Below are 11,790 nucleotides of genomic sequence, written 5' to 3'. Positions count from 1 at the left end.
ACAGTCGGGTTAATTCAACCGGTAACGTAAGAGCTGATAATGACCTTCTCTGTAGGCTTGTGCGTTTGTTGCTCAGTGGTTTGTTGTAGGTTTGCTCCATCACGAAGATAATTGACGAGATAATTGACTAACATGAGTCAAGACTTTCCAATATTTTCAATGTTCAGCCTCTATTTTAAGTAAGGCCAACCCATTTTTTTTCTAAAGCCACAATATGTAACTTTTTGGGCTACTTGACCAAATTCACATAGAATTGTGAGTTATAGATATATAATTCTCATTGAAAGCAAGTCTAAGAAGCGGTATATCTGTTCTGTGTGCGATATTCCTATGCTTCCCCTTCTAAAGTTTAGTTTTTGCTATTTTACTTTTGGTTTCATACACCAGCTTCAACCAGCTGAAAATATAATATTTTTGGATATGGAAAATATATTTCACAGCTGTTTAGATGGTACAATGATTCTCTACACTATACTTGCTTGTTTTGTCACGTGAAATTAGGGGAACTATTCACATTTTTGCAAACAGGAAATGGCAGAGCATTTTCTGTATATTGCACCATTAATAAAACAATGTGAACGTTTTAATAATAGGATACCCACATGCAATCTAATGGATAGATTCTGTTCAGGGGATAGTTCACCCAAATTATATATTGGTTTCCTTACACTGTAAGCAGTATATGGACAAGGTATGGCATTTGAGGCACAAATTCAATGCAAGTCAATGGATCTTACAATATATTAGCATTTTCACAGTGGTGGAAAAAGTACCCAATTGTCATTCTTGAGTAAAAGTAAAGATACCTTCATAGAAAATTACTCAAGTAAAAGTGAAAGTCACCCATTAAAATACTACTTGAGTAAAAGTCTAAAAGTATTTAGTTCTCGTTCAAATATTTTTATTGAACACACACAGGAATGGTGTATAGGTATGAAAGGCAGGTATACAATTTTTAACTAAACATAAAAGAGCAGACAGAAATAAAAAGATCCAGAGTTCTGGGTACAAAACAATTATTACAAAACAAGACATACAAAACAAGGACAGGTAGAAAGAAAGAGGGTGGGTGTCACCCCCCCTTATTCCCCCCCTTTATCCCTCCCCCCCTTATCCCTTCCCCTTATACCCCTCCCCGCTGCTCGGGTGGCGGTGCCAGCACGTGCTGCCCAGAGGTGGATTAAAATATTACAATGGAGAGTGCGTTAAAAAGTACAAATTCACAGCGCCGAATGGTCCAAGTAAGAGAGGAAAGGCTGCCAGATTTGATCAAATGTTAATAATTTATTGTTCAGAATATATCTAATCCTTTCTAAGTGTACAGTGTTTGCCAATTCGCTGAGCCATAATTTGGTAGTGGGCGCTTCCCTCTTTTTCCAGAACAACAAGATTAGTTTTTTTGCCGAAATGAGACTGTAAGAGATGAGTTGTTTTTGGGGGTTGGTTAGTCCGATTAGGGAATCAGACACTCCCAGGATTATCAGAAGCGGGTCTGGGTCAATTGAAGTCTCCAGAACTTCAGAGAGGATCCTAAAAATTCCACACCAGTAACCATGCAAGCTAGAGCATAGGGCAAAGCAGTGGAGAAGTGTACCCTGTGCAGCCTGACATTTATCACACAAAGGGGATGTATCAGGAAATATCCTATGCAGTTTGGTTTTGGAATAGTGTAATCTGTGTAATACCTTGAATTGTATGAGCCGATGTCTGGAGTTAATGGAGCAGGTGTGGATATACTTCAAGCTATCTTCCCAGTCTGCCATCGAAATGTCAGTCCCTAGTTCTTCCTCCCATTTTGCCTTGATGGCCTCTGTAGAGGGTGTGCTAACCGATTGAAAAGAGTCATATAAACGAGATATCAGTTTGTCTGAGGTGGGGGATGTTTTTATGCATCCGTCAAACATGGAAGGCTTAGCGTTCCCAAATGTTGGGAGGTGTTTAAAGTATTTAGTTCTAAATATACTTAAGTATCAAATTCCTTATATTAAGCAAACCAAATAGCACCATTTTCTTGTTTTTTATTTATTTACGTAAGCCAAGAACATACTACAACACTCAGATCTTATTTTACAAACGAAGCATGTGTGTTTAGTGAGTCCGCCAGATCAGAGGCGGTAGGGATGACCAGGGATGTTCTCTCGATAAGTGCATGAATTGGACCATTTTCCTGTCCTGCTAAGCATTCAAAATGTAACAAGTACTTTTGGGTGTCAGGGAAAATGTATGGGCGTAATAAAAATGACATTTTTTCCTTTGGGAATGTAATGAAGTAAAAGTAGTCAAAAATATAAATAATAAAGTAAAATACAGATACCCCAAAAAACTTCTTAAGTAGTACTTTAAAGTATTTTTAGTTAAGTATTTACACCACTGAATTTTCACGCACCAACCTAAAGTATCTCAAAATGGATTGTGTAACTCAATGAAGTCACTTATAGATGATTGGATGTCATAAGGTGAATGCACCAATTTGTAAGTCGCTCTGGATAAGAGCGTCTGCTAAATGACTTAAATGTAAATGTAAATTTGGATATGAAGGACAGAAATGCAAAAATAGGTACCATTGACTTCCATTGGAGTTGTGCCACAAATGCTTTACTTTTATTTTTATTGAAACAGTAGCCAGGTAAACAAAACCAAAGCATTGATTGCTGTCGTACCTTGTCCATAGACTGTTTAAATTGTAAGGAAACCAATATGTCATTGATTAATTTGGGTGAACTATCCCTTTAATATAATCACTGCTATCTATTCAGATTAAAAGGGTAATCTGCAGTTGCTGTATCCATTTTTTTATTTATAATTTAATGATGTACTGCGGTGTACCCATAGATTTTTTAAGAATGTAATTTATAAATGCCTCATGAGCTTAGTTCAACTGTTGTACCCCATCAGAACCCAAAATATGAGCTTGTTTCACTCCAATGTTTGTAAACGAAGTAAATGTAATCAAACACGGTATAGCCTCAAAACATAGTTAAAACTATACCTTTGAAATCATGGATGGTCAGTCCTTGCTACCATATCTCTGTCTATGAATTTGAGAGTGATTAAATGTCTCTAGCCCCATCCCTTTTACCGAAATTGTTATAATACATTCGGTAACATATTGCAATGTGCAGTCTTCTATTTTTGCAGATCAACATTGTCCCTAACGTTTGCTCAAAATTGATGTATGTTTCTTATACTTTATTATTGGAAATAGCCTATTAAACCAAGATCAATCAAACATTGCATCATTGTTTGCGTTAAAATGTAGTTTGTGTGGCACATGAGAATAACATGAAAAAGCATCCACAGTCGACTATCACCCAGTGCCTATATACCCCTGATCAGCAGTGGACAAAACAGCAACTACATCCGGGTAAGTTGTGTGACCTTGGTTGGTTAATTGTCATGGCGGCCATCGTCAGGATAAGTTCTGTCTGTCACAGAGGTGTCAAACGTAAGTGTCTTTGTGTGTAACTGTATGTTAATTACACATTTGTGTGTATTTCATATTGTTGTTCTTGAGAATTACAGATTGTTGCCAAAAGTAACGTTACATATTGTAATGTGCTAGTAGCTAGCAAGCTAACGTATTGTTAGCTGATGGATGAGCAACGTACGACTTTTCAAATTCATAGTGACTTCACCTAGTCGGCTCGGGGTCTTTTGGTTACTGGCCCAAATATCTTAACCGCTAGGCTTCCTGCACGAGCTGTCACTGACGTAAATTATTGGCGTCACTACATTGAATCAAATCTGTTTACGCATCTCGTAAAATAGCCTGAGCAACTAAAATGATCAACCTCGATTCTAAACTCTTTGTATCAGTTTTAGGCCTCATGCTTGTTAGGAATTAAGGCCATCTCAACATAATCAACGTAATCTATCACTTTTCAAAATATTCTATATACATGTTAGGCTATTCTTCCCCTATCAATCCCACATAATGTGGCATGAATCCAATTCATCCATACTCCTACAGTATATGGTCTTTGGCTGCCAAAACTTCAGTTCCTCGAATATCTGCCATTACCATATGTGACCTCTAGTTGTACTTATACTACTTTTAACAACTACCAAGACACACAATTCACACAAACAAGTTACCACAAAAAAATGTATAAACCAGATAGGCTACCTGTGATTGCTGACAACCACAATAATGGAATGGTGTATTCATGATACTCCTTGCAGTTTGAGGAAAGAAAGACGCCTCCTCTGATTTATAAAGGCCTATGTGTAATAATATTCACATTTTGGAACCAAGCCATGTGTGAACAACTGTCTACATTACAGTGTAGCCTAAGCTTTATTAGTTTTTGTTGCTTTGCCTTATTTTATAGCCTACTTATAATTGAACAGTAAATATTGTGATTTAGTTGAAAAATTGCTCATGACACTGATTTCTTGTCTTCTCCCCACAGCTCTGTTTTATCGTAGCTCTCTCCTCTCTCGACCCCTGGTTGCACAGCAAAAGGACCAGGACTGTCCTTACCCGTTGACTGCTAGGATTCATGGATCCTCATCTCTCTATGGTTTGTTTCCACGATATAAGAGCTTTGCCGATAGCCTAAAGTTTGCCTGTAGCACTCAAAGATTAATAATAGTATGTTTGTGATTTTTGTGACTTCTTAAAGTAATCAATGTTCAGGCTAGGATACTTATGTAAGGTGATAGTGGTAGGCCTATATTATAAGTATTAGAGCCTACAGCCCTACACCTAAGGGGATTCAAGTAATTTTTTTGCTGTCTCTTGTATACTGAGCTGTCTCATGCAAGAAGGATTTGAGAGAGGGGGTTAAGTCATTTATTGTCAGGGAGCCGGTTAGTGATGTCCCCACTGACATGTTGTTTGTGTGTTTGGTACATACAGTCCATTCGTTAAGTATTCAGACCCCTTTACTTTTTCCACATTTTGTTACGTTATAGCCTTATTCTAAAATGTATTAAATCGTTTCCCCCCCCCTCCCGCATCAATCGACACACAATATCCCATAATGGCAAAGCAAAAACAGGCTAATATATTTTTGCAAATGGATAAAACATTTACATAAGTTTTCAGACCCTTTACTCAGCACTTTGTTGAAGCACCTTTGGCAGTGATTACAGCCTCAAGTCTTCTTGGGAATGACGCTAAAAGCTTGGCACACCTGTATTTGGGTAGTTTCTCCCATCATTCTCTGCAGATCCTCCCAAGCTCTGTCAGGTTGGATAGGGACCGTCGCTGAATAGCTATTTTCAGGTCTCCAGAGATTTCCGGGCTCTGGCTGGGCCACTCAAGGACATTCAGAGACTTGTCCCAAAGCCACTCCTGTGTTGTCTTGGCTGTGTGCTTAGGATCGTTGTCCTGTTGGAAGGTGAACCTTCCCCCAGTCTGAGGTCCTGAGCTCTCTGGAGCAGGTTTTCATCAAGGATCTCTGTGTACTATTCTGTTCATTTTTCCCTCGATCTTGACTAGGTTCCCAGTCCCTGCAGCTGAAAAACATCCCCACACCATGATGCTGCCACCACCATGCTTCACCGTAGGGATAGTATTGGCCAGGTGATGAGTGGAGCCTGGTTTCCTCCAGACGTGACGCTTGGCATTCAGGCCAAAGAGAATCTCATCCAGAGAATCTTGTTTCTCATGGTCAGAGTCCTTTAGGTGCCTTTTGTCAAATTCCAAGCTGGCTGTCATGGCCACTCTACCATAAAGGCCTGATTGGTGGAGTTCTGCAGAGATGGGTGTCTTTCTGGAAGGTTCTCCCATCTCGACTGAGGAACTCTGTCAAAGTGACCATTTGGTTCTTGGTCACCTCCCTGACCAAGGCCCTTTTTTATTTTGATTTAACTAGGCAAGTCAGTCAAGAACTAATTCTTATTTGTTCTTCTTCTCTCCGGATTGCTCAGTTTGGCCGAAAGGCTAGCTCTAGGAGGAGTCTTGGTGGTTCCAAACTTCTTCCATTTAAGAATGATGGAGGCCTCCGTGTTCTTGGAGACCTGCAATGCAGCAGAATTGTTTTGGTAACCTTCCCCAGATCTTTGCCTTGACACAATCCTGTCTCAGAGCTCTACGGACAATTTCTTTGACCTCATGGCTTGGTTTCTCTGACATGCACTGTCAACTATGGGACCTTATCTAGACAGGTGTGTGCCTTTCCAAATCATGTCCAATCAATTGAATTTACCACAGGTGGACTCCAATGAAGTTGTAGAAACGTCAAGGATAATCAATGGAAACAGGATATACCCGAGCTCAATTTTGATTATTTTCTCACAACACATGGCATGATGTTTGAACTGTGATATCTAGGGAAGCATGAATCTTGAGAACCTAAGCAACAACTTATGATAGCGGGCCACAGGAGGTTGGTGGCATCTTAATTGGGGAAGACGGGCTCGCGGTAATGGTTGGAGCGGAATCAGTGGAATGGTATCAAATACGTGTTTGATGCCATTCCATTTGCGCCGTTGTGGCCGTTATTATGAGCCGTCCTCCCCTCAGCAGCCTCCACTGGAGCATGTTCTCAAAGATATAAACCTCAGTTATGAACTGACTGGGATAATTGTTAAACGCAATAACAAAAATCCATAGGCTAATAGACAAACGTAATTGCTTCTATGTGCTAAAAACATGTCAGGCCAACTATAAATCTCTATCTGGCTAAAGGGTTAAAAAATACATGTAAATACACTGTTTTCAATGATGAGTCTTTAAATGATTACCCCCTCTCTACACAAGAGGTTAGTTATGCATGTGGATGTATGATTGAATGTTTTGTTATTTGCCCTTTTGCAGCCGGCTCTGGGTCCAAAGCTGCCTCCCTGCATTGGACAGGAGAGCGTGTGGTGAGCGTACTGCTGCTGGCAATGGGGCCTGCTGCCTATTACTTCCCCGGACCTGCTGTTGACTACTCGCTGGCTGCCGCCCTCACCCTGCATGGCCACTGGTAAGATGAGTTTCCCCTCAAATTGTTCATTGGTTTAAAGGGCACTGGCCAGTGGTCTCACTTCCTTATTCTGGTTAAATATTTTTACTTTCATATTTCCACAAACGATCCTTTCCGGACTAAAATTGTTGTACGTGTTCCGAATAAGCTCAGACCATAGTTTTTCAGCTACAGAAAATGACTTGTGTTGCGACTACAGTCGGAAGCTTTTATGAAGGACAATGGTGAATAGAATAGAGTAGGCAAGTGGTTGGGATAACCAACCAAGTTTATGTCCACTACATTTCTGCTCATGCAAAAACAGTTTTGTTCTTAGCATTTATTTTAATTTCATTTACGAGAGCTTTTAGATTTTTGAAGAGGTGGGCTAAATGTCTCCCTGGAGCACTATGCCATTGCTAGACCACTGACTAAATAAAAGGCAGGTTTAAAGTACAAATCCTAGTCATGGGTGGTGTTAATACCCCTTGGTTTTTCGTTTTGGGTACTTGGATATCCTCAAGGCATGTCCCTCTAATGAAAACCAGCTAATTTCCAGTTGTCAAACGTGTTGCCAACTTGTCACTGAGGAGTTGAAATGCACACTCATATGATAATTTTTTTTAAACATCAAGATTACACTTAAGAATGCTAGTCATGTGTAATACACAGTGGCTTTTCCATTTGTGCTACTTTTGTTAAGTGCCTTGGACTATAATGAAGCAATTTTTAAAACTGCGCTCAGTACTATTTAACTTTGCCTTACTTGCTAAGGCTAATGTTTGAGTGCCACTATTTGAACTGGAGTCATCAAATAGCACCATTGTCCAGTTAACTGAGGAACACTATGAGTACGCCTACGAAGCTCTGTCCTCCAAGGCCACTGCTTTGTACATTGGCTTATCTCTTTAGGCATCTTTCAAGGATTTCACCATTTCTCATGCCTTAATGCTTCCAGTTCAGTTTGTTCTCAATGTAATGGTGTTGCTTCCGTCCCTCTCCTTGCCCTGCCCTGAGCTCAAACCTGGGACCCTCTGAATACATCTACAACAGTCACCCACAAAGCATCGTTACCTGTCGCTCCACAAAAGCCGCAGCCCTTACAGAGCAGGGGAAACGACTACTTCTAGGTCTCAGAGCGGCGTCATTGATTGAACGCTACTAGCGCGCACCGCTAACTCGCTAGCCATTTCACATGGGCTACATAAACAGGACAAGACACCCCACTCTGTAGTCTAAACAAAGAATAGCCTAACTAAGGTCGCATGCTGGTTCCTTGAGCTATTGGTGTGTTCCTCAAGGACTTGGTGGCTCCTTGGTGGGTCTTCAGTCATTCAGATTATGCATTTGTCCACTTCCCTCTGCAAAACATTACCCTGGGGAAGCCAAAGATTATGAAGTCAGGACTTTGTCTCATAATGACTATGAAGTTAGGACTCAGCTGGAAGACATACCTTTGGTCAGTGGAGGAAAGGGAGAGCGAAGGGATGTTGAGAGGCAGACCTTCAGTCTGCTGCTCTTTTCCTCCACTGAGACTGACCATCAGATGCAGGTACCATCAGCCCAGGATAATTAAAATAAGCAAAACATTTCAAATGTATTCTCACGCAGCTGTTCCTCAAGTATTACAACAATTGATCAATTACCTGTGTGACTATATAGCCTACCTCAAATGTTTTTATATAAAAATACATTAAATGACCGAAGAACAATGCATTGGCAGAGCAATTCAAGAAAAGCCCATGTGGTGATCGCTTACTGCACAAACCTCATTGCTACAGTACTCTTTTTAATTGGTTAATGTTGCATAGGCTTACGTTTTTTAAGTCAGGTTTTTTTTAAATCTCTGCGGTCGATCTCATCTTGCAGTTTGACTCAGTGATCTTGACTGAGAAAAGGTTGGTGACCACTGTTCTAGAGTTTTCCCTGTTAACACTATCAATGTTTCCTTTTACTGTGGCAATTGTGATAGAATCAATGCAATATTAGCCACTTTCAATGCAACATACCGAAACAAAAGCAACTATGCAAGAGATTGTTGTATACAGAACACATCGGTGTTAGATTCTATTGCATTGACACCACTACTCAGCCCATACTCTACACAGACCGGTGCGGCATAAACAATTAGAGCTGCAGTAGGACTATATGCAAATAGCCCATTGCCATATATGGATCTGCGCCATTTACTTTGAAATGGACTGTGTTTACAACATGAGCGGTCGTGAGTAGATGTGCTTGTTTTGAGATCAGAGCGAGAGATGCATGTAGCCACATGTGCACATTTTGTTCATATCCTTTGCTAGTTAGTGAGTTATCCCAGTTATAGATAATCAGCAATAGGGGAGTGATTGCTTCCTACAAGAGCACAAAACTCTAGACATATTTGAAAAACGAGTCAGATAAGCTTTTTTTGTCTTAAAGGGGCATTGTTGTATTTGAAAACAGGCTTGAATAAGCTAAGTAGGCAGAGGGTAGAATAATTTGTCTGATTCTCTAAAATAATGCTATGGGAATAATAATAATGCATTTTATCTATAAAGTGGTTTCTTGCATCAAACAAAACATTTTCAGTCACTTATCTGACGGACAAGTGGATAAAAAAGGTTCATGTCAAGCCCTGCATGTTTTTTTCAACGGTCTCATGGAATATAGGCCTACATTGAACATCACACATTGGCTGCTACTGTAGGCTGAGTGATAGAACCGCTATTTCAATGTTAAAATGTTATGGGATGCATTTTCATACATTGTTTTGATGGTAGGCCACGCTGGTAGGCCCACATTATGATCAAATAGTCACAGTAGCCTACTTGGCCACCGCTAAATGTAAATTAAAGCAGCTACAGCATCTGTGTTCACAGTAAACACGTTCAAGTTTGCAATCAGACCTGAAATAAGCTCAGTGCCCCAAAAAATTTAGGGGAACATTGGTTAACGCTGTTTAGCCACTTCTATTTTGCCTTAGCGTTTACCCACCTTTTGCGCAAAAATACATTGAAGGTATATGGAGCGTTACTTTGCTCACCACGGTTATAGTTTACCCACCTATTATTCCTTTTTTTGTTGCCAGTGATTACGTAATATTGTGGTTTTAAGCCGTCTCATACATTTCTTGTATTGTCTTCTCTCTTCAGGGGGCTTGGACAAGTCTTAACGGACTACGTTCACGGAGAACCGAAGATCAAGATGGCCAACGCAGGCCTCTTCCTGTTGTCGACTGTCACCTTTGCCGGTCTCTGCTACTTCAACTACAACGATGTAGGCATTTGCAAAGCGGTGGCCCTCTTATGGAGCAAATGATTGGATTGAGGCTTGGGATGGGTGGCGTGGGCACTGGGATATCAGCCGTCTTGTTCTGGTATGATTGTGAACATTCAAGGGATTATATGTACATTTTTATAAATATATAATTTCACAATATTACCAGTGATTCACAAGTGTCGTAAATCATGTTGAGTCAGGATTTATTTTGGGGGGGTTGAACTTTTTTTGTTGCATGTTTGTAAGTTCTGGAGGTTTTGTGTTGGGCATCAACAGGTCTGTTTTTGGCATGTTAATAATCTTCTATTGATTTATGTGGACTAAACTAAATAAGTAGTCCCTGACCCCTACCAAACACGCATACTGCAGTTGGTTAAATGTTATACGGTTAACTTTTACCTGGGGCCTGTTAAGGAGGGTGCAATTTTTCACAACGCTTAGATAGAAATGCATTTTGTAGAACAGATGTGATGATCTTATGTAGATAGAATAGGGAATTGTCAGGTTTATTCAATGCATTTCTAGCTTCCTCTCACTGAGTGCACGCCTGTTATCAAACTGCTAATATTCCAAACACTTGTGTATTGCTTATTATCTGGGGAAGTATCCACAGTGATTTACATATTTGACCTGAATTTCAGATCCAGTATGGCAAATGACTTCTCATCTCTTCTGTACTAACTTAATTTATTATGTAGGCGTTGCATTCTTATTTGTGGGATGATTGTGGTATGTTTTGTCTGTCACCAGTCTGTAAATACCAGCTAGTGCCCTTCAAGACCATTGTAGTCAGCTTAGTGCCACACATTTAGTCTGTTTGACCTTGCTGGTCTGGTTTGATTGACATGAGCAAATGGATGTGAGCACTGGCAGTATTTAAACCCCATAGCCATACTGTTCTGGACTTCAGGGGTCTGTTCAGAAAGGGTGCAATGTTATAGAACATTGAGATATGCATGTCGTATAACTGATATGATTTGTCATGTGGAATTGGGCATCACCACAGCTCTATTCATTAAATGTCTAACTGCAATGTTCTGAACGTTTCACCTCACTGAGCACATCCCAGGAGCATGTAGAAGAGTAGCCATACTGATCTGTACACCATTGCACTTCCTCCTGTACCAGGCCGTGTTTTAAATAATTATCCAATGACACTATCCTGGTTTTGTAATGTGCATAATTTACTTTCTCAGCTGTGCCTGGCATCATACTCTTGCTTGAGTATTTAGCATAGTACAATCTTGTTGGCAGGAATTTCACTTTTCATTTCTGATCAAGTGTGTGTATGTATGAACAGCTGCTAAGCGTCAAGTTGAGTACAGCTAGCATCAAATATTAAATGAAGTCAACAGCGGGCGCATGCACTTGGTCAAAATGGCAGAGGTTTGTTTTTGTTCTGGTTCTGTTGGGAGTGTTGGCAGAAAAGTAAGAGTTGGCCTTGTTAAATATCTAAGAAAGATGAAGGTATGTCTTTGTTCTCATATTACTCAAATGTCTAAAAGCTTAAATGGCTTTGGAAATTCAGCTGTGTTGTCTGTTTATTAGTGCCTGTTGATTTATACATCACCAATCCGTTTAGATTGTTACTCACAAATTAGCTTGGGAAGAAAAATGCACCTTTAGCCTT

The 11,790-nt window shown here is 40.1% G+C and overlaps 1 protein-coding gene across 1 annotated transcript; it reads left to right on the top strand.

The window, feature by feature from the left end:
• Window positions 1-3,338: 3,338 nt before the first annotated feature.
• On the top strand, window positions 3,339-11,687 carry sdhdb (succinate dehydrogenase complex, subunit D, integral membrane protein b). The gene is made up of 4 exons (XM_055880058.1): window positions 3,339-3,445; window positions 4,413-4,523; window positions 6,767-6,917; window positions 10,034-11,687. Exons 1-4 carry the CDS (start codon window positions 3,397-3,399, stop codon window positions 10,197-10,199), a joined length of 477 nt encoding a protein of 158 aa, XP_055736033.1. The 5' UTR covers window positions 3,339-3,396; the 3' UTR covers window positions 10,200-11,687.
• The last annotated feature ends 103 nt before the right edge of the window (window positions 11,688-11,790 follow it).

This window comes from Salvelinus fontinalis, chromosome 24 (assembly GCF_029448725.1).
Source record: "Salvelinus fontinalis isolate EN_2023a chromosome 24, ASM2944872v1, whole genome shotgun sequence".
Classification (NCBI taxonomy): domain Eukaryota; kingdom Metazoa; phylum Chordata; class Actinopteri; order Salmoniformes; family Salmonidae; genus Salvelinus; species Salvelinus fontinalis.
The sequence above is the reverse complement of the archived record's forward strand: the minus strand, read 5'-3'. Positions and strand labels throughout refer to the sequence as shown.